This window comes from Pleurodeles waltl, chromosome 10, assembly GCF_031143425.1.
Source record: "Pleurodeles waltl isolate 20211129_DDA chromosome 10, aPleWal1.hap1.20221129, whole genome shotgun sequence".
Taxonomy (NCBI): domain Eukaryota; kingdom Metazoa; phylum Chordata; class Amphibia; order Caudata; family Salamandridae; genus Pleurodeles; species Pleurodeles waltl.
In genome coordinates this window covers 1,064,848,627-1,064,872,109 of record NC_090449.1, presented here as the reverse complement: position 1 = coordinate 1,064,872,109, position 23,483 = coordinate 1,064,848,627, and the positions used below count along the sequence as shown (strand labels likewise).

General features: G+C 45.2%; 1 protein-coding gene across 2 annotated transcripts in view; it reads right to left on the bottom strand.

The window, feature by feature from the left end:
* ANKRD28 (ankyrin repeat domain 28) overlaps positions 1 to 23,483 on the bottom strand; it is a 496,481-nt gene that overhangs the window by 231,578 nt on the left and 241,420 nt on the right. For both annotated transcript variants that reach the window (XM_069212092.1, XM_069212091.1), the window contains exon 5: positions 17,069 to 17,269. In XM_069212092.1, coding sequence (XP_069068193.1) covers positions 17,069 to 17,269 — 201 coding nt within the window. The remainder of the gene's footprint in view (positions 1 to 17,068; positions 17,270 to 23,483) is intronic.

Here is a 23,483-nt window from a genome sequence, read left to right as displayed (position 1 = left end):
ATTACAAGTTTTTTTTTTTTTTTTTTTTTTTTAAAGACATGGAGCACAAAGGGGAGAGACGAAAGCAAAATTGAAATTACTTATTAGGTAACAGTGTGAACAATGTGACAGCGATCCAATACCACCGATCAAGTTCACGCTTAAAGCACCATGGCTGCCATGGAGCGTAAAAGGAAGAGACAAAAGAAATAAATAGTTCGCCTTCCCAAAAGTATATTGGCAATTGTGCAATAATCCATGTAATAGAGTCAGTCTGCAAGGCGTAACATAAGAGCCTCAAGGCGGGACAAACGTAAAGCATTTACCAATGACATCAAGGGATTGTTGAAAGGCAAGCCCAAGAAGGAATAATAGTGATGGGCATGGTTAAAGCCCACAGAATAGATTACACAGGTCAAAAAGCAGTGCTTGCGTGCTGCAATGCTCAACCTAAGAAAGTCAGGTTTGGTGGTTCAGTGGACTAATGCATTCACTTCGGGAATATGTGTTTGACATAGTCAAAGTCTTGAATCATTGTGCCTATTCACCCTTTCGCCCTTCTGAGGTTAATTACAAGAGAAAAACGGTGAAGGGGTACTAAATAAAAAGCCTGTTCTTTAGCACCAGTATGCTGCAAGGGGTGAACACGCACTTCATAAATATAAAACCATGTAAGCTTGTCTGCTTTTGGCACACCGCCTGTTCTTGCTTGTGTGATATCACAACACAAGCTAGGCCTGTCTTGGCAAAGCAGCTGTGCTTCAGTGTGTGATGCCACAATGCAGACTCCACCCGCTATCCTAGCCATATACCCACAGATTGACACTGGCCCAACAGCTGGCTTTGATTTTCGTATGTCCCAGTACATGTGGGACATCCGGGCTACCAGCTTTTATTGAACATGTGATGTCACAAGGAAAGGACAATAAATTATTGAAAGAACACCATACCACATATTATAAGAATATTGCAAAATCACTGAGGATATTTGAAACCTTATAGTGTACCAGGGGCGAAGGTCAAGGTGCTATATTAAAAAAAGAAAATGGACCTCCATAAGGGACTGGCAATGTTTTGCTTGTGACATGGAGTACATTTATTCTATAAAATCCATGGCCACCCTTCCCCTTACATTTCCTTTGGTAGCTGCAGCTCCACTGAGCGCATGCTGTCACTCATGAAAATATGAATAATGCAAGTACCATGTAGAATTACTGCCTGTGATATTAGGACATGCTACATTATCCTCTACAGAATAGCTGCAATTCAGATTGAGGTAAAACCAGATGATTTTAAATTGTGACCTGTAGCCCAAATGCACAGGAATTGTTCTAAAAAATATCCCCGTACAATGTATAGGGAAACAAATGACTAGGCCCATAAATGCAAAGGAAATCCTGTAAACTGCATTAGTGATTAAAACGGAGGGCAGGCAGCCAGCCAGCTATAGCACCTACATTACTGTACATATGCTACATGATTGTTTTCCATATGCATGAAAACCTTAACAATTGTGTAGATTTTGGGCTGCAGTATTTGAGTGTGCTAATGCCTTGGAATCAGTTTGTCCTGGTTATCACATGTTTGCACACTGAGGGTGCTTTATGTGGTTCTGTTACTGGGTTATGTAAAGGTCAATGAACACAACATGGTTCAAGCAACACATTCATACGGGTTCATTACATGTCAGATTATCACCACTTTTTGTAATTCAGCACGGTTTACTGCATTTCAGATTATTGGCAATTTTTGTAAATCTGCATGATTTACTGCGTGCCAGTTGATCACCAATTTTGGTAACTCTGCGTGGTTGAGTGCATGTCGCAATATTGCCAATTTCTGTAATTTAACATGGTTAGATGCATGTCAGAATACCATCAATGTTTGTGATTTTGCGTGGTTTACTGGCTGTCAGACTATCACTGCTTGTTGTAATTCGGCATGGTTCGGTGTATTTAAGTTGCCAACTGTCCGGAGGAAATCTACAAAATGATGCAGGAATTTCCCACCAAAGGGACACACTAACCTAAACATGCTTTACACTTGTATCGCCAAAAAACCTGACATTCAGAGGGCACGATTCACTTATCCTGTTCTTTTATTATTTCTCACTCTTGTATGCGAAGCAGCTTTGAAACTCCAGGCTTGATTCGTTAAGTATTTTCTGCTAGGAGTTGTGTTCTACTCCAAGTTTAGGCGCAACACACATATTCAGAAGACACATTAGGTGTAGATGTGTAGAGTCGATTGGGAAAGTTAAAGGCCAATACAGGCCAAACCCTCATATCACAGGTAAAGTGCTGTTTCAAACATTGTAATGCTGGTCAGCATCAAAGGCATCTTAAATATGTCTGGTAACAACACAATTCAAAGAACACCACCACCCTGGTCTCCAACTCAGCATAAATATGCCACACTGCTAGGAAGATGCGTTTAGTTTATCGCCAACAGGTGGGCAATGGGATAGTTTGCAACCTCAGATACGTGCTGAAACCCTTCAGCACATACATCTGACGTCAGCTCGAACAACCCACCTCAGTGAAGTAAAGACTGCCACTCAACGGAGAGATGGACTGGAGCACAGCATCCCAACATCTCAGCACTCAATGACTGACTTAGTCTGCGATGCAAAAACTCTGATACATGTGGACGTTAGGCCAGCAGATCCCAGCAGAGCAAGCTAGTACGAATGCTGCTGACGGAACAAAAATACACAACACAGCACCCCAAGTTAACCATCCCATAAAATACCATGTTAACGGTCAAAGAATGTGTGCGCCTGTGGTATGTTCTGCCTATGAATGCAAACACAACAAGTGATGGACGGAATGCTGAACATTGTCAAACATTCACCCCCAGTCACAGATCTGGGTTTAATCCATCGTTTTTTTGCTGCCCATGCCATTCCAGTTTGGACCCAGCCATATGCAAATCAGTCTTGACCCTGTTCCCCATGGGAACAGTCCAGCCCGAACTGCTAGGCCAGGTCTTCCCTGGACTGGAAACAAGCATCCTGGGACCGGTCTCGGGGTTTCACCCCTCATCAGCCAGGCTAGCTTGAATCCAGTGGCATGGGAAGCACGGGACCCACGTCTGGGCATACCCTTCCCACTTAGGGCGACAAATGCAAAAACAACAAGTGATGGACGGAATGCTGAACATTGTCAAACATTCACCCCCAGTCACAGATCTGGGTTTAATCCATCGTTTTTTTGCTGCCCATGCCATTCCAGTTTGGACCCAGCCATATGCAAATCAGTCTTGACCCTGTTCCCCATGGGAACAGTCCAGCCCGAACTGCTAGGCCAGGTCTTCCCTGGACTGGAAACAAGCATCCTGGGACCGGTTTCGGGGTTTCACCCCTCATCAGCCAGGCTAGCTTGAATCCAGTGGCATGGGAAGCACGGGACCCACGTCTGGGCATACCCTTCCCACTTAGGGCGACAAATCCCAGGATGCTTGTTTCCGGTCCAGTGAGGACCTGGCTTGGCAGTTCGGTCTGGACTGTTCCCATGAGGAACAGGGTCAAGACTGATTTGCATATGGCTGGGTCTAAACTGGGGTGGCATGGTGAGCAAAAGAACGATGGATTAAACCCAGATCTGTGACTGGGGGTGAGTGTTTGACAATGTTCAGCATTCCGTCCATCACTTGTTGTTTTTGCTTTGTCGCCCTAAGTGGGAAGGGTATGCCCAGACGTGGGTCCCGTGCTTCCCATGCCACTGGATTCAAGCTAGCCTGGCTGATGAGGGGTGAAACCCCGAAACCGGTCCCAGGATGCTTGTTTCCGGTCCAGTGAGGACCTGGCTTGGCAGTTCGGTCTGGACTGTTCCCATGAGGAACAGGGTCAAGACTGATTTGCATATGGCTGGGTCCAAACTGGGGTGGCATGGTGAGCAAAAGAACGATGGATTAAACCCAGATCTGTGACTGGGGGTGAGTGTTTGACAATGTTCAGCATTCCGTCCAGGGGTCCCGTGCTTCCCATGCCAATGGATTCAAGCTAGCCTGGCTGATGAGGGGTGAAACCCCGAAACCGGTCCCAGGATGCTTGTTTCCGGTCCAGTGAGCACCTGGCTTGGCAGTTCGGTCTGGACTGTTCCCATGAGGAACAGGGTCAAGACTGATTTGCATATGGCTGGGTCCAAACTGGGGTGGCATGGTGAGCAAAAGAACGATGGATTAAACCCAGATCTGTGACTGGGGGTGAGTGTTTGACAATGTTCAGCATTCCGTCCATCACTTGTTGTTTTTGCCATGTTCTGCCTATGATACTGTGCCAGAAAGCATCAATAGTTATTTCTGTGGAGCAGTGATGCCATTTTCTTATTACAGGTCAGTAGTAATTCCACAACTGCACTGTAATTATTAAGAAACAATGTATAGATCTTTTACAGGTGCTGCCAGCTTGTATGCAATTAACATTGTAATATATTGGTAACTGAAATACCTATCTAAAAATCCTACATGAGCTAGTACAAAATAATGCTACCACTGCAACGGACTGCATGTAAGCCAAACCCATAACTGCCCGGCAATTCCAAAACAACTTTATAATTGTTCAGGAATAGAGAAAAACATCCAACTTCGTTGCAGTTAAAAAAAATAAAAAAAATAAAAAAAATCAACCTTACAACTGCCATGCATCTCAACTAACCTGCACCAATAAAGCAACATCCAGGTCTGTAATGAGAAATGAACCACACAGCCCTGATATATGAAAACAGCACACTGCTGTCCTGCAACGTGTGTGCGACCTCCTACTTAACTTCCAGTATGAAGACGACCGCCTACAACCACACAGTGAAAGAAAACAAGGAAAGAAAATACCGCCATTAAGTTCCAAAACTCGAAATTTCCTCAAAACGATATGTGCTGTGCATAATGTACAGCAGGATGGTGCTGAGAATCGGGGCTCACAAAAACAGCAGGTGCACAGGTGGCATAGTGAAGGTGGCGGTAGAAATCAAGGTCTACAGGAACCCCCCCTTGCGCAAAGCTCAAAGTCAACAGGAGAAGAAAACAAGGAACATGTGGGAGGGGTGGTGCAGGACGGGCAGGAAGTGCTGGTGACCGAAGTGCGAGCCGATTCAATGGCCATGGCTGCCACGAGCATGAGCGCGATGGAGAGACAGAAGAAAGCAGTTTGCCCACGCTGAAGTATATGGGCAATTGTGCAATTACCCACATAACAGCGTCAGACCTCTAAGGCGGAAACAAAACCGGCCCAAGGTGAGACAAACTTAGAGCATTTACCAATCCTAACAAAGGATTTTTGAAAGGCAAGCCCACAAGCGAGTGAAAGTGATGGGCGTGGTTAAAAGCCCACAATACTTACAACAGGTCAGAAGCGCTTGCAGGCTCGACCAAAAAAAAACTGAATGTGCTGTGGTAAGGTATTACAGGGGAGGTGTCTGGATGGTTACTGTACTGTTACTGACATCTAAAACAAGGCCGCTTCTCCAAGTCAGAGAGGGACGGTAATGGGGTGGTCAAAGGTACAGAAATGCGGTCACTTTGCAAATGGAAGGTTTTCAGTCCTGCCGAGCGGAACAGTACTCTGCCTATACCGGCAGCAGCTCTACTGCCCGGACTAGATACAGCAATACATGAGGAAGGTGTGAACAGATATCCTGGTGGCAGCTTTTGAGATGAACGTTTAAGGAACCTTGCGGACAACAACAGTGCAGGTTGTTTTTCTCTTTGTAGAGAAGGCCGTCGAACAAGCGGCTACTGGCTCAGCTGCCCACAATAAAAAGAAATTAAAAAAAGACACTCGCTGGTGGCAGCACACACTGGCACCCTAAAGCACTGGCCACAATTTCAAACGAAATGGCTCAGTGCTTCAGAGGTACAGTTTAGGGGTGCATTCTTTCCAAACTGTTTAAGAGCACAGCAAACAGAAAGACGAGTCACTTGCAATATTAGTTCTCCATCACTGGTATGTTCATAAATTCACAGAACTGCACATCTGTCTATGTGTAGATAATGGAATATTTGAAGCAGTTAATGCCGGACAAATGTCAATTGAACATGAACACAAAAAAAGCACATTTGTAAAGTGAATGTTTGCCCCAAAGTAGGTTCTTGGTGCTGACAGATAGCACATTCTTGATTTTTACAGTGACACTCATTTTATCAACCTCAGAAGGGTGAAAGGCTGAGTAGGCTAGCCAGGATTTAAACCTGCGACCAAAAGGTAAAACACAGATCCCTGGAGTATATGTAGAGTATTAGTTGACTGAGCCATCACACCTCAGCATAAGTGTGTCATTTAAAGCACGTTCCAAGTCCACATCTTAAATATGGGAAAAGCATACTGGCAATTAACTTCAACTACAAAAACAGGGCTATACCACTTGAAGTCATCTGGAGGGGGGGGTTTGACAATACAATAGGCAAGGAACGGCTGACAGCTGTAATAGGATTTCAAGATGAGGGACCAGTGGTTTATTTTGCCATGAACCTCATGCTCAAAGCATCAAAGAAGTCTGAGCAGAGGACAGCATGGAGACAACCAAATCTGAGGAGAGCTGCTAGAGGTTGGGAACCTCCTAATCCAGCTGTACGTGGCTGAAATTATCTGAAGTGTCTGAAGCGTGTTACCCATCAAAGGAGCACAGCGAGGTGTGTCTGAAGGGACCAGTGCACAGGAATGGTGTCCTGAGAACCCTGCGGAGGTGAGATGGTACCTGAAATTAATCCCTGCTCTTCCAGACATGCAGAGTGTACAAGTGGTTTCAGCATTCAGAGGGGTCAGCACGGTGCAAGATGGTAAGTCTGAGATCTGTTGTGTTCCTATTGTGTTTCAGGGGGTGCTGAAGGTGTACCTTGGGTGATTCTCTTGGTTTGGTTGTTAGGTGGCATCCTCTTTTTCAACTGCCGCCTGGGAGCTTGGCTCACCCACGGGGTGGGAGAGGAGCCTGGTAATGGGTCTACTTATAAAGTTAGGCGTGAATGACATGTCTCTTCCCCGATACATTGCAAACCAAACTCAAGAGATTTGATCCTTGATCTCCAATTCCACTCCCCTCGTCCCCCATGAAGGGTGACTGGCTTGACCGCTTGATGAAATGGCTTTCAGCACTGCTCCAGAATTAGAGACTGGCACTACCCTTCACTCCTGGGGCAGCTTGGGACTTCCAAGCCCAGGCGGCGAAGCTCTGCTCAAATAAACCGTACTTTGGAGTCTCCAGACAAGGAGAAAGTCTGGTCCCTGGAGTGCTCTTGGCTCCTGGGTGCCTCACACCCATTCATGGAGATACAGAGGTCATGTGTTTTCAGATGCTGCAAAAGTCACTGGCATGATGTGCATGGCTTAAAGCTGGAGCTCTGTGGCATGAGCTACAGGACCTGATGGCATAAGAAAACTGTGAGGAAGAACTAAAAAGACACAGGAGCACTGCAGCAAAGGTCCGCATCTGGGCTTTGCAGAGTATAAGGGAATCAGCCTCCAATCTACACTGTGGAATGTATTCCAAGGTGGGCAGATGGCCAGTTAAAGGGGAGAGCTGGTGCGCTATCTTACCTGGTACAGAAGCTGTTTCAGATACCTCCAAGTAGGTGGCACGATACCCGCAATGTAGAGAAGGGGAAAGAGCCACACTATAAAACTATACGCTTTATTGTGAAGAGGATTTTCACAAAGCATAAAGGGATGCATTGCTGGGGCCTTGATAGGCAATTCCAGGTGGCTGCTATGCTAGCTGAGTATTCAATAAGTATTTATCCGATATAGTGAATTTCTTGCTGCGTCTCAGCCAGCCCCTTTAGAAACCAAGTATAAGTTCCCTTCTCCTTTTACTTCCTACAGAAAAACTACCAGTTTCTCTGGGTGACCTGGACCGCCTGGTCCCAGGATAGGGTCTGCTAATGCAGTGTCGCTTCCGGGCTCTGAAGAGGGGACATAAGTGCTCTACAACTCGGTGAGGGCGCATTAACACTTCCTTATTGGAGGATTCTTCTTCCCATCCCACCTCGCATGGTTCCATAAACTCTGTGGTTTAAAATACTTGCTTTGTTTTGATCTGTGATGCAAATCTTGCCGCTTCTCACCACCAAGGGGATACAGACCCAGTAGAATTCTCCTTGAAGTCCTTTTAATTACTACTATTTGCCTCAGGCTTCAGATACTTGTCCCACAAAAGCCAGCTGCATATTCCGCACATGGAGGTGAGGCACTCTTTCCACTGTTCACACTGTTCGCTCGGCGTCCAGTCTATAAATGTACACTTTCAAGGAAGCATTTTTATTGTTTTCACTAGAATTTTTCTTGTTGTCACTATTGTTTGTGAAACATCAGATATTCTGCTTTGCTTGTTAGCACTGTACACGAGTGGGATTAAATATAGGGGAATGATGAGTTGTTTGTGTAAATCTACTGCTGTCCGTCCGCTGGGAATGTCCCTTCTCTCTTATACAGTCCAGTTCCTGGCTAAGTTAGCGGCCATGTATATGACACAAATGTTAAGCCCCTCCTATTACAGAGACTTCACAGCAGATGTCTTATTTTGTTGGCCTAGATGAGTCTCTTTCTGGGTTCCCAGTAGAGCAATGCTTCCGCTCTGTCCTCAGTGGGACTGGTGGAACTCCACAGAAATTGATGCTGGGCTTCCAACACACGCGTGCTCCCTGGAGTACAGCGACTCCTGTGCATACCCCTCGGCTGGCACAAGTCTACATTATTTCTATTTTTAGCTGGGTGGCTAGATGTGCTGTACACATCCCACCCTGGTTTCTCTTCTGAAAGTTTTATTTTGGGACGTTTCACTGTCCTGCCATCTCTGCCAGGAGCTGGGCGAGTGTTAATTCCTCTTGATTTGTTAATCATGTCACTCTGCAAAATAAATGGGCTCAGTTATCCATAAACAATGGTTTATATTTCCACCCCTTTACATGTCTATGCCACAAATAGGCTGTAAGTGATTTCTTTGTCAAGACAATTACCTGCAGCCTTTAGGGACTCACCCTATCAACTATATTGCAAATGTATTCATTCTTTATTCTTCATACAAATAACCCTCAGACAACACATTATCTAGCTACCTTCATTAGTCCCTGAAGGGAAGCAAGTGGACTTTAGTCTCTAGGATGCTCCCATGTTTATTAAATTGTCTTTTCTAAAGGCATGACACCTTCACAATGTCCCAGACTTCTGCCCTGAATCTGACCCTTTTAATTATTCTTGCTTGAGGTCGAAACATAACTTTGAACTGTTTTGTGTCCCATTCACTGAAGGGAAAAAAAGAAACTTACTCAGTATCCCTCTGTTTATAAATATTACAGAGTCATGGTTTAATCTTTCACATGCTCTGTCTCTTCTCTTACAGTCTTCCGTAAGTTTGAAACACACAATCACTGTGCTGTCTCCCTTAGCACAAGTGGAGAACCTGGTTTTTTTTTATTAAGTTTTTAATATACAACCTATATTCATGGACAGTACACATTGCACGAAAGCCTTCTACTGCTCTATTTTGCTTGCTCATGTCCATTCTTTTTATGTACTTTACTTAGGACTCTATAGTGCGGTACATTTCATTTACACCTAAACACTTAAGTGCTTAATTAAGTGAAACCGTAATAATCACTGTTTATCTGTACACTTTCAGGGAGAGGTTCCTGTGATACTGTGCTAGCCTCCACCAAATACAGTCCATGGGGGCCATGGCATTTCGTGGGAGTTACATGCCAGAGTAGAGGCTGTTGTCTTCCCCTTTCGGTCACTCTGCCGGCCCATGAGGGTCTCCCTGATGTCACCCCCTCCTCCAGCCCATGCGGGCTCTGACTGCAGCCACTCAAAGTATAAACTTAGTCAAAGCAAACTGCTTCCTAGATGCACTGGGCATCCATCTTGGAAGGATAGAAAGGAACTCTTCGGGCAGGCACTAATGGCTCTACCAATGCTCGTCACGCAACCAACAAGCATCTAGCAAAGCCTACACCATGAGCGAACCACCACTGGCAAAGCAAGACCAACTGGCTTTACCAATGCTTATCATTTTCTTAACAAGATAAAATGAAAAGACATTGCAAGAAAGGAAAAATGCCAGTTTAGGAGAGCCGGCAGCTCCACAGCATAAGAATAGGGTGGAGACAGCTGGACTCACATCTGCCCTTTCACAAGCTACTAAAAGCAAAAAAACAATACGTGTTTTCATTCCAACACAGATTAGGGCTGCTGAAGAATTTAATTAGGATACCCAGGATAGAGTAGTTGTGTTACATGCAAGTCACCTTTTGTGCCTATCACTGGATCTTTATTGGCATCTATAAACACTCAGGAGAACAGTTAGCCCACACCTTCCCAAGAAGCAGGAGCATGGCTACAAGTGCTGTGGGCCTGAGGCGCCCACTGCACCTCCATTACAGCTTTATTTTTTATTTTTTTTACACAGCCAAAGCAGTGGAGGAGGGGACCAACTTCCCTCCCGCATTAGGATCCATGGTGCCCATCCTATGCCACAGCAAAGAAGGAGAGAGAGCATGAAGGAATTAAAGCTTTGAAATATAGCAGAAGACAAGAATACTGCAAATACATTAGGCAACCACGCCTACTGCACAAAAAGCACACAACTGCCACGTGTCACCCTGGAGCTCACTTAGTTTCTTTGTCAGGTGGTATCTGCAGAAAGATTCCTAAACCATACAAAGCCTTAGGTTCTTACTCATATGGCATGTAAAGGGGTACTGTCTAGGCATGGGCAAACATTTAACTACAAAGGCGTAATTTCGGTAATTGTGTTACGACGCTGACGCAAAATAATACATTCACGCAGTTACACTTGTGTCGTTCCTACACCAACAGCACAGGGAACACAAACTCAGCAGTCAGGAGCGGCTGCTGCAATACGCGTTCTGTTGCATCTAGTGCCATTTCCTTAGCGCATAATGCATCGAAGGGTGCATTTTGGACACAAGGGTGTATTTTGTGCTAAGAAAATAAAACTAAAGGCTGTATTACACTTTTAATCTAATTCCGCATATTTCTGCTGCAATTTCGCAGATACATGCCACACCAAATTATGCGGGCTACGTCCAATCCTAGTCCTGTCCCTAACGAAGATTCATTGACCCTTTAATGACATGTAGAGCTAACTGCAGACTTCTTCATCCAATCATCTCCTACTGAGATATTGTCAAACCTGTGAACAAGAAGTCAGTGCAATAGCACAGACATGTCAGTCTTCTGTGGGATGCTCAAAAATACTGTGTCGCAGTAAATGGGAGCAAAACCTGTTCTGCCAGTCAGGCTTCTCAGTTACTGGGAGTCATCAACACTCACCATGCCACAGACATCTGCGGACCCGCTTTCTTGAGACCCAGCGATCTGAGGCATGGATGGGACCTTCTGCCTTCACACTCGAGTCACTGGCCGGTAAGGCAGCAGTCGAACCGCACCCCCTTGCCAGTGTCCTCAGACTCCAGCTGTGCTGTTGTCCACAGCGAGTCACATCCCAGCTGTCTTCCCAACCATGTACTGTCAGCATTGAAGGCTTGGGCCCAGGACCCCTCTCACCACCCTCTACCTCAGCCTCGCGGGCTCTTCAACGTTGAGGTCTGATGCTGGAGACCCTCTAGACATTGAGGGCGCCCACCTGACGTTAATGGTTTCTACAGGGGTCAAGTAATGATGCCAGAGGCTGACTTGTAAAAACGCTGACGCCGAGCATCATGGGGCGAAGGTGCGAGACAGTTAAGGTTTCAGCATGGGGACCACAAAGCAGCAAAGAACCTCAATAGACCTTTTCCTACGCTGGTACTCAAATTTCCACCACATCCAGTGGCACTCCGAAGGGATTTTTTTTATTATTTTTTTTAAATATTTTTTATTGATTTTATGTTCCAGTCATGTAATACAAATTGTTCAATTTTCAACCACAGGATAACCCAGTACAATATCTGGTAACTAAACCATTTAACCATCACAAACCCTCCCAATAATCACAAGACGGATCACTTCCAATTTGACAGTATCATTTCTAACTACACCCGCCATGAGTTTACCCTTGCTATTTATCTTATGAAGGTATTCGCCCGTGACCAGTGTGGGCCCTATTTTGCATGCGTTAGAGTTCCCTGGCTGATTAACGGGGGCACCATTCAAAATAATAATAAATGCGGGCAGTTGCCCATGTTTCCTACTCCTCGTGTATCGCTGGTACTACAGTAACAGAGATTTGCCGGTATGTAGCTATGAGAGAGGGGGATAGGGGTGATGCGCATATGCTGTGGAACCTGGGTGTCCTCTGGGTTTTATTTTTGTAGTGGGAGATGCAGGGTCATTTGTGTTGTAGTTATTGCAAGTGTGTGTTCCCACATTCAAGGGGGCATCTCATAGTTTTTGGCCTCCAATTTTGTTACCAGATCTCCCCAGGTGGTGCACCCTGTGTGTTGTCTCCCCTCGCGTACCATACGTTTTAGTACCTGGTGTTCAGTACGAGCCCACCGTAGTATTAGAGAGTGCCAGGATTTCAGGTCGGGAGCCTTGGGGGCTTTCCAGTGTATCGCTATTAGTCTTTTATACATTAAAAAGGCTAAGTCTATAAACTTGTGTAGGTATCTTTGTTTTTTTGGTCTCTTTCTCAGACCCAGTAGGCAGGACCTGGGTTCTACTATCAATGCAAGCCCTGTTAACTCAGATACCTCCCCTACCACCTCCACCCAGGCCGTTTGTATTTTAGGGCAATCCCATACCATATGGTAGAAGGGTGCTGATGGTATTTTGCATCTTGGGCATGCTGGCTCAGAATCGGGAAATATATGCTTTATCCTGGCTGGTGAGAGATATGTTTGATGCATGAAATTGAATTGAGTGTACCTAAATCTGGGATTCCTTGACACACCGCGGGTGTGGGATAAGACTTCTGGCCAATCTGCCTGTGGGATCGGGGTGGGGAGTACTGCGTTCCAACTCCCCCAGGCTTTCCCCGCCTGTGGTTCGGGAGTCTTGTTGAGTGTTTTGTATAAGTTGGATATTATTTTTGTTTGGTCATTATATTGTAAAAGCTGGTGAATTACTGGGGAAATCGCTGGTTCCAAAATTCCTGCCCCCATATTTTCCTTATTTCGTGGCATACAGCGTGGTATGTCAGGAACTGACCCAGGCTTATCTCCGTGAGGGCCTGGAGAGCCTCAAACGACATTAATTTTCCATCCTCAAAGCAGTCTCCTACTGTCTGTATTCCTGCTTCACTCCACACCCTCGCAGCTTGCATTCCGGCTGCTGTCCCCACCAATAAGTAGTTGAGTGGTATGTGTGGGGAGTATGGAAACTTATCCGCTCCTTTTTGCACATATTTAGCCCAACACACATGCGCAACTGCAAGCAATGGGTTGACCTGTTCCGTTTTGGGGGGCTTAGACGACAGCCAGTTTATAAGGGGGGTCCCGTTCCGCCGAGGCTCTAAGCTCATGGGTTCTGCCTGCTCTGGTCTGTGGATCCAATGTTGGACCCACTGAAGTTGCGCAGCTGCATAGTATCTTTCAAAATTAGGGGTTCCTAGGCCGCCGTTATCTAGCGGGCGCTGTAGCGTGGTTAGTGCCACCCGAGCTCTGCCTCCACCCCAGATGAGCTGCAGTAGAGCTGTGTTTAAATTGCCAAAAAAGCTTTTGGGAATAAGTATCGGCAGGGCCGCAAAATAATATAGCAGTCTAGGTAGGATCAACATGTTGGCAATCGCCACCTTGCCGGGTGGCGAGAGCGGGAGCTTATTCCAGAATTGCAGGGAGCCTTTTATGGAGATTAGCGCCCTCCCCAAATTCCCGTCTCTTAAATCTTCTGTGCTATGATATATGTTTATCCCAAGATATTTAAATGTTGTCGGGCACCACTTTAGGTGCCCTAGCCTACTCCGAAGGGATTTTAACTTCCAGAACTGAAACTGCTGTGAACATTTCTCTTCTTAGAGCTCCCGGTGCCAGCAGAAAAGAAAAACAGTACTTACTTGTAAGACTGTAGAATCTTCTGTTGTAAAATAATATACTAGGCATACTCCTGCCTTTTAGTTTTTGAGTCGGGAACATCAGAAGTAGTATTTCTGAGTCTTGTTTCAGCTTCAGGTACAACATGAATGATTCATGGCCACATCTCACTGAAGCTCATGTACAGGACATGACTCCGCCCTAGTTTATTTCCTTCCACAAGGTAAAAAAAAAAAAATGCACAGGGAGAAAGATGTGCAGCAAATACAGACTTAGTCTCTACCAATTCCCATTCTGACAACTGTATCAGAATCCAGTCCCCTCCCTCACAACTGGCAAACAGCAGAAAATAGGAAATACAGTGTGAATAGGCACACTGTTTCCAAAAATACTTATATGGAACAGACCAGGACAGAGCCACGGGATTGGGGATCTTCAAAACTAAAGAGCACATGCAACACTGTGCTTCATGTTAGGGTTGTGGGGTAGCTCTGACACCCCACACAAAGGTTTTCAGTGATTATGAATTGAAATAAACTTCCCAGGGTGGAGTCTGAATCATGACATGAAAGAATCTGTGGGCTCGGCTTTAATTCCGAGTTGGAGATACGAGTTCCAATGGCGACTTCAGTAGCGCTGCTGTGGTGAACGAGTGGAACATATTTTTATTTCATAAACAGTTAAAGAAAATGGCTGCGAGTTTTGGTGACTGGTGCTCTATTTCAGTTTAGGGAAAGACATTCATGCATGTGGGGACCATCACATGTCCCGTCTCTGCAGTCTTTCCCCGCACACCACGGCCGGCAGGGATTCAATTCACATCAGTCGGAGCTCGTCGAGAAGCGTCTTGAATTAGGCTGAATACAAAGTTATTTACATATTTAATTAAAAACAAACCCCTCGAGGCAGCACTTCTGAAGAGATGTTCTTCAAAGGAACTCACAATCTCCCAAGTAAAATGAAGTTACCAGTTGCCCTGGTAACACTTAAATTAATACATTCCAGGATACTCATCTGGGGATCACAGCACTGATGGGCTGAAGAATGGGCAGAAGGTAATCAGTTAATGCTGTAATGCAAGGGTGACTGCAGTAACTCCAACATGCCCACTGAAAGCAGCGTAATGTAGCTGTAGACTACTCTCCAGAAAGCGCCGAGTGTGGAGGAACACAAGGGTGGGCAGAAGATCTCACCGGGTAGCACAGAGTGTTCAGGAGCACAAGGGTGGGCAGAAGGTAACTCACCGGGTAGCACAGAGTGTTCAGGAGCACAAGGGTGGGCAGAAGGTAACTCACCAGGAAGCACAGAGTGTTCAGGAGCACAAGGGTGGGCAGAAGATATCTCACCAGGTAGCACAGAGTGTTCAGGAGCACAAGGGTGGGCAGAAGATATCTCACCGGGTAGCACAGAGTGTTCAGGAGCACAAGGGTGGGCAGAAGATATCTCACCGGGTAGCACAGAGTGTGGAGGAGTGTAAGAGCGGGCTGACAGTAACTCACCGTAAAGCAGAGTGATGAGGAGCGCAAGGGTGGGCAGAAGGTAACTCACCAGGAAGCACAGAGTGTTGAGGAGTGCAGACGGTAACTCACCAGGAAGCACAGAGTGTTGAGGAGCACAAGAGTGGGTAGAAAACTCATCAGGAAGCACAGACTGGGGAGGAGCACAAGGGTGGGCAGAAAATATCTCACCGGAAACCACAGAGTGTTGAGGAGAGCAAGGTGGGCAGAAAGTAACTCACCAGGAAGCAGTGAGTGTTGAGCAGCACAAGGATGGGCAGAAAGTAACTCACCAGGAAGCACAGAGTGTTGAGGAGCGCAAGGGTGGGCAGAAGATAAATCACCAGGAAGCACAAAGTGTGGAGGAGCACAAGGGTGGGCAGAAGGTAACTCACCAGGAAGCACAGAGTGTTGAGGAGCGCGAGGGTGGGCAGAAGATAAATCACCAGGAAGCACAGAGTGTGGAGGAGCACAAGGGTGGGCAGAAGGTAACTCACCAGGAAGCACAGAGTGTTCAGGAGCACAAGGGTGGGCAGAAGATAAATCACCAGGAAGCACAAAGTGTGGAGGAGCACAAGGGTGGGCAGAAGGTAACTCACCAGGAAGCACAGAGTGTGGAGGAGCACAAGGGTGGGCAGAAAACTCACCAGGAAGCACAGACTGGGGAGGAGCACAAGGGTGGGCAGAAGGTAACTCACCAGGAAGAACAGGGTGTTGAGGATTGTAAGGGTGGTCAGAAGGTAACTTCCAAGGAAGCACAGAGTGTTGAGGAGTGCAAGGGTGGGCAGACAGTAACTCACCAGGAAGCACAGAGTGTGGAGGAGTGTAAGAGCAGGCCGACAGTAACTCATTGGAAAGCACAGAGTGTTGAGGAGCGCGAGGGTGTACAGAAGATAACTCACCAGGAAGCACAGAGTGTGGAGGAGCACAAGGGTGGGCAGAAGGTAACTCACCAGGAAGCACAGAGTGTTGAGGAGCACAAGGGTGGGCTGAAGGTAACTCACCAGGAAGCACGGAGTGTTGAGGAGCACAAGGGTGGGCAGAAGGTAACTCACCAGGAAGCACAGAGTGTGGAGGAGTGTAAGAGCAGGCCGACAGTAACTCATTGGAAAGCAAAGAGTGTTGAGGAGCGCGAGGGTGGGCAGAAGGTAATCTCGCCAGAAAGCACAGTGTTAAAGATAACTCGCCAGGAAGCACAGTGTGTTGAGCACAAGGGTGGGCCGAAAAAAGCAGGATGCACAGAATGGGGAGGAGCACAAGGGTGGGCAGAAGGTAACTCACCAGGAAGCACAGAGTGTTGAGGAGCACAAGAGTGGGCAGAAAACTCACCAGGAAGCACAGAGTGTGGAGGAGCACAAGGGTGGGCAGACGGTACAGAGTGTGGAGGTGAGCAAGAGTGGGCCTGAGAGTAACTCACTGGAAAGCACAGTGTTGAGGAGCACAGGGGTGGGCAGAAGGTAACTCACCAGGAAGCACTGATTGTTGAGGGTGGGCAGAAGGTAATCATAATGCAATGGTGTAAGCCACAGCTCCACGAGGTCACTGAAAGCAGCGTGATACAGCTATCAACTACTCACCGGGAAGCACAGCTCGTTGAGAAGCGCAGCTCGTTGAGAAGCGCAAGGTGGGCAGAAGGTAATCAGTGAATGCCGTAATGTAAGTAAAAGCCATACCTCCACATGGCCGCTGAAAGCTGCGTGATGCAGCGCAGTCCGGCCTGCGCGGTCTGATACGCTGATGTTGCTCAGCAGCGGTAGCAGGGCTTCTGCGCACTTCACAGCTTTGTTGGCAGCAGCAATGTGCAGGGGTGTCTGCCAATTCTTGTCTCGGGCATTGACGTCGGCTGAGTGCTTTAACAGTACCTGGACGGCTTCCTGAAAGAGAAGAACAGCGGGTAAAGGCAGGATGCGCAATAAGAACAGTGCAGCGTTTCTATAGCTCCTAAGGGTATTTATTTCTTCAAAGTAGTCAGATGACAAACATGTCTGTATCTGAAGCTTTGCCAACTGTTGGAACACTGGACTGACTCAGAAGTGCAGTGTAAAGGGCGCTGCATTGTACTGCACTGTTTTAAACTCAGACTCTCACTACTTGCCAAAGAATGTGCCAGTCTCTGATTTGTTCCATTTGTGCTTATAGATATAATAGAAGCAATGGTATAATGGGCTACTTTTTTTAAATTAAAAAACAGGCTTCCTTTAAGCTGTAATGGTCAAAGCACAATGGCTTTTAAAGGGAAATCAACATCAAATGGCGGTGAGGTACATGAACGCTGTCCTCATGCGGTTTCTCTACAGGTTGGCAGCTTGGTGAGTACTTTAGCAGCATGGAAGGACTTAAGCGTGGTAGCTCCACGAATGAGGTGCAATGCAAAGGTCGCTTACTCTGGTCCATAGAATGCTTCACGAAGCCGCAGGCTTTGCAGACCTACAATCTGCTGCTCACCTACATACTATGCTATTCATGTTTGGGCATGCTTCACATTATCCGCTGCAGCGACATGTTCTTACCCTTCTAGAAAGGTTACTGGGGGTAAAAGAAAGGTAGGAGGCATGCGCATAAGAGCCAGTGCTCTTCCCTTGGGAGCTCCAAATATAGTTACCAGGCAAGAAGCAGCACTAGTGCCTCACACACTCCATTACTTAACAGTGAACAGTACAAAGCGCTGGGATTGAACACTCACTGCTCTGGACTAAGAAGTGTTGACTAGGTCTTACAACTAGTTATACCAAGAAATCAAGCGCCTGAGTAACATATCGCTCAGTCGGTACCAGAGTGCTGTATCCCATAGCATAGGACTATAGATCATACCCGGCAAGTTCTTGCACCAAATGGTAAGGTGCAGGATCAGAACGTTGTCCGCTCAGTACCTAGGGGCCTTCCCGTGGTCTGCGTCAGATCTGACATCTGAGGGCTAGGTGGCTGTAACCACGTCCAGGTGCCGATACGAGACAAACCAGGGACTGATGTCCAAGGTAGAGACTTAGAACTGGATCCACTCTTCTACATAGCTCCCAAAACTGAGGATGGAGGAGTTGGTGACTAGATGTCGCCAGAGCACCAATTCCATTAAGAGTACCAGACAGTCTCCTTACATGACTCATGGATACAGTACTGGTTCCTGCTGCAAGCACTGAATCTCAACAAGACCCACATTCCTTTCAGTCACTATGAAGAGATCTTTAACCCAAACAAGTACAGATTTGTGGGCTGGACAGTGTGAAAGGAGCTTACACAATGTAAGGTTTTTTCCATGTTCCAGTCCAGTGTTGCTATGCACAGTACATCCTCTATTCTTAGTCTTGAGAATGCCTCATTATGGCCTGGGAGTTCGGCCTTGAGACACCGAACTGTGCGCATGAGGAATTTTCCTTGCTGAGAGCGAAAAGCTACCACTTACATCTTAAAGAACTATGGCCTGATCTAGATTTCAGCGGACAGTTTACTCTGTCACAATGTTGACAAATAGCCGCGCCCGCCGAAACTGAAACCCCATAGGATACAATGGGATTTCGATGGACAGGATATCCGCCGCCGTTGTGACAGAGTAACCCATCCACCAAAATCTAAATCAGGCCCTATCTTTACCTATAGATATATAGCTCCACTCAGGGTTTTGAGGCATAATGTGCCACACAAATAAACAACAAATCATGGAGGCTACGTGGCGGCAAGCTCCACCAGCAGTCACAAAACTATTCTGCAAAGGCTATCTATATTTTTAAGAGAAAAGTAACATCCACATTAAAGAAAGCCAATTTACACCACTTAGTATCATATTGGTGTAGGTCTCTATGGTGAAAAAAACCATAGTCTACCAACTATAATCACATATGTGGCAGGGACGTTCACAGGGACAGATGGCACTGTACATCACCTAGAGTACTGTGAGTGAAGGGGTCCCTTGTGCAGAAAAAAGCCACAACACTACCCAGAATTGAAGAATGTTCCAATGCACCACAAAATAATGATCTAAATCACTTTCGCAGTCAGTACAGCCACTGTGGACTATCCTGCATCACCTCAAAATAAGGAAGTTATTGTGTACCACACTCAATCAAATCCATGGAAGGGACCTGTGCTGTGAAGAAAGCCACAGGAGAGGGAGAGAAGAAAGCCATATAGTAGAAAACCCGTAATCACATCTGGGTCAGGGACCTCTGTGGGTCCACCTAAATGCCTTCATCTCTCTAAAGGGATCTTGGCGAAAAAGCTTTAGTACACCACAAAGAATTACAACTTTCAGCAAACAAGATTCCTCTTTGACTCAACACTACTTTCCATCCCATCTACAAAGTATAGGGATAAAAAACAGTTCACACTTTAATATTTACGTGACACCTCTAGCCAGATTAATCTACTCTTCTGAGATCTCCCAGGTGTCGTACACAGACGACACTCACATAGTGATATCCATCTCGAGAGACCACGTAGAGGTGGCTAGTAGATTGCATAACTGCCTATTAGAAGGATATTGGATGAGAAAAACTGCCTCAAACAGAATTTTAGCGAGACTGAGGTTCTGCTGTTCGGAACAGACATCATTTTGGCCCCCTACTTGGTGGCCTTGCAACTCCAGAACACTCCCATCTCCATCCAAAACGGTCAAAAACCTTGGATTACGTTTGGACGAGAACCTGACCATCTCAGACCAAACCAACAATGTTACATCGTCATGAGTCTACACCTTGAGAATAATAATAAAAAAAAATCCCCTGTATTTCCTTCGACATATAAAAGCAGTGGACCGAAGAAAAAAAATAAGAAAAATAAAAACACCCTGTATGGCAATACACAAAAATTCATCAACAAACTCCAAGTTCTTCAGCATGCTGCTGCCCGGCTTGAGTTAGAGATTCCAAAGTTTCAACACAAATCTCATGCTTGACCCAAACTACACTGGCTATCAGTAAAAAAGTGAATCATCTTTAAGGCCTTGTGTACTGCGCACAAAGCCCTTCATGACTGTGACCCTAAATAACTATTTTTTTTAAAAACGTATTCAGCTATATGCTCCCACAAGAAGAACACATCGTTCTACCCATTCATTCAACTTAGTGGGACCAAAGATCAAAACCGCAACTTGGGGAAGAGGAGGTTTAATCTTCTCCACTACCTAAGCAACTGAAAACCTAAAATAGCTTGCCCATCTTTCGGAAACCCCTTAAAACTTGGCTGTTTTCAAATACATAGTTCAGGTGATCTTCCAGTTAGCTCCACTACGTTTTCGTTTACTGCAGCCTAGTGCCCTCTCGTTTTATCAGAACCAAGATGCCTACAGGCATATGCGTAGTCAAAGTTTTCATTCATCTATTCCATCACCATGTTCAGAATTAGTAGGTCTGGTATGGGCCATAATACTGAAATACAGTACAGATAATGGCCACTGGCCATTAAGTAGAAAGCTTCTCTGATATACTTGGCATGAAATGGGAATTCAAAGGGGGCTACGTAACGGACTAACATGTTTACATATTGATAATACTCATATAGCGACTTGTGGAGAGAGGTCTTTGCCTTTCCAGTTGGCAGAGGGGGATATCAAAGATGCGTTTGCTTTTTGCTCCTCAATTGTTCATCTTAAGTATTAAATCAGTGTTCTATCTTGGAAGAAAATGGGACTGATACACTAGAGGTGGAGAATGTCACAGATCGCATACTAGGTTTGGGAGGTGATGGTCACGGCTTAGAGAAGTGATGCCCAAGGCCACAGGAATAAGGTGAGTCTGCATCGGCAGCTTTTTTCATGTAATTAGGGATCTGATACTTATCCATTATCTGCTGCACAATCTGCAGATTTTAACCCAAAAAAGTGATTGAACCTCAAATGGATCAAAAGTTACTAAAAACATGGCAACGTGCTCATGCACAGTGGAAGGTCCTTCGCAAAGGTTAACTGGTCACGTTACAGTTGCTTATTTCTGTTCTTCCTTGTTAAATTGGTACTAATAAGGTGAAATTTGTGCCCAGCCAGTATTACCTTCTGTAAATGTTACAAAATAATGAATACTATAGAAAAACATGCTGCCTTATGCCGCAATAATTTGCATTTCTTGAAACATAATTTAGTCAACACTGCAGCATAATTTGGTGCTCCCCATGCCACACAATTCCAGTGTCTCTGTTAATGACCTACAAAGATTACTTTAGCCATCTGAGAGGTATACCAGAGGGAAGAGTGTAAACATTAGCATAAGAAAATCTAATTCAATGGAAGTAGAACTCGGTAAACCAGTAACTAACCAATGTGTTGGAGCTTTCACATCTAACAAGGATATTAATACTGCTTCTGCAGAGTTTTAGATTGGTTTCTGGGGAAACTAAACCCTGTGACAGATGATTCAGAAAATGATTTGCTAATGTCAATCTTCCAAATTTTGAAATTGAAGAAGACTTTGTGATAGACAGTGGAATAACTGTTGGTTAGGTGCCTGAAGCATTTGATAAACCAGAATATAAGAAAGCCTCATTTGGATAGATTCACTGTTGAGGTCTATCAAAGTTTTTCTTATGAACTCTGTGCTTCTGTGCTCTTTATTCAAGAAGCACATCTATGACACAAAGCTATCAAACTCTTGCAGAACCATTGTTAGTTGTGATACTTAAGCAAACATTTCCATCACATTTCTCTGTTAAATGGTGATAAGAAGTCTGCAGGTCTTAAGTAATAAATGACGTTTAATCGACATGATTGTACATATTATTCATCCTGATAAGTGGTTTTATGAAACTAACAGAAGTGATGCTGTAAGACTCTTGCTTAACATTACTGCGCTACAAAAACAAATAAGTTTGAAAAGCTGCTATCTCACTGCACTCCGGGGGAAACAAAATAAAAATAAAAAATAAACTTTTGACAGGGTTAAATATTGCTAGTGTGAATTTTTCTAGCATACATTTGAATTTGCCAATTCCTTTCTAAAGTTTCTTAAAAATCCTATATACACAGGCTAGAGAAAAGCATGTGCATGTTCTTATGGTGTTGATACTGAGATTTTTCTTCAAAGAGGTTTTAGGCAAGGGTGTTCTTTATCGGTTTTTCTTTTAAACATTGCCAAAGACCCCAGTTATTTCCAATTGAGAAAATTCTCTTCTTCAGGTATTTAGGTTTGGGATAAAACATTCAAAGCACTTCTAGGTGCAGACATGTTTGTGGATTGTACGTCTAAAAAGGTTGGTAACTGTTTGCTACAATGAATGAGTAACTTTGGGAAGTTTTTTTTATACACAGAAGTGTTCCCTATCGTGTGCTGTTACATGTGTTACTGTAAAGACTGGAAAATAAAAATGCCCTGGTGTGACCTGCAATTAAAACGACATGACATTTAGAACTGATTGATGCAACAGTTGAGACTGCAGACTTAAGTTAATGAAGGACATCTTTGTACAACAGGGATCAACCAATTCTCTTAACGAGTTCCTGCCTTCTTACTGTGACTTGTGCTACCACTTTCTTTGAATTATCTATGTTAGTGGTAATGTTACAGATTATGAGATGCCACAATACACACTGGGTGGTAACCTTCACCTTAGCGGAAGAGAGAAAATCATGATGTGTTTGGATCAAAGGCCTCTTCCCCGGAAGTGAGAGGAAACTTAATGGACTAGGAAGGAGTGGGTCAGCCAGAGAAGATTGGAATAAAAAATTAATTGTGGGGGATTTGTGGGAACTGTTTTCTGGGCCAATTTTAAAAGTAAGCCCTTCCAAATCTATGTTGTGTATGTCCTACTCAAACAATGGAAGGAAGGCAGGTTTCCTTTCACCACACTGATCCTCTTTTTACCCTGAACTGTCGTATCCATCGAATGAAAATGGAAACTATGAGAGGAAGTGTTAGAAGCTAGGGACAAAGTAATGTCAATGCACATTGTTTACTCTACTAGGTCTCACAAATACTTTCGTTGGGCTTATTCTCTTCTTTCTGGAGGCAAAGGAGAGTTGCTTGGGTGACTAAGGATGGCTGGCCAGTGCTATACCAAAGTAATGACTGAGTAGTGTATGCCTGTTCTACTGCTCTGGGGGAACACTGCCATTTTCAGGTTTTTCCATAGTACATCAAACCTGTGGGCCAAGCCATTACGCTGAAG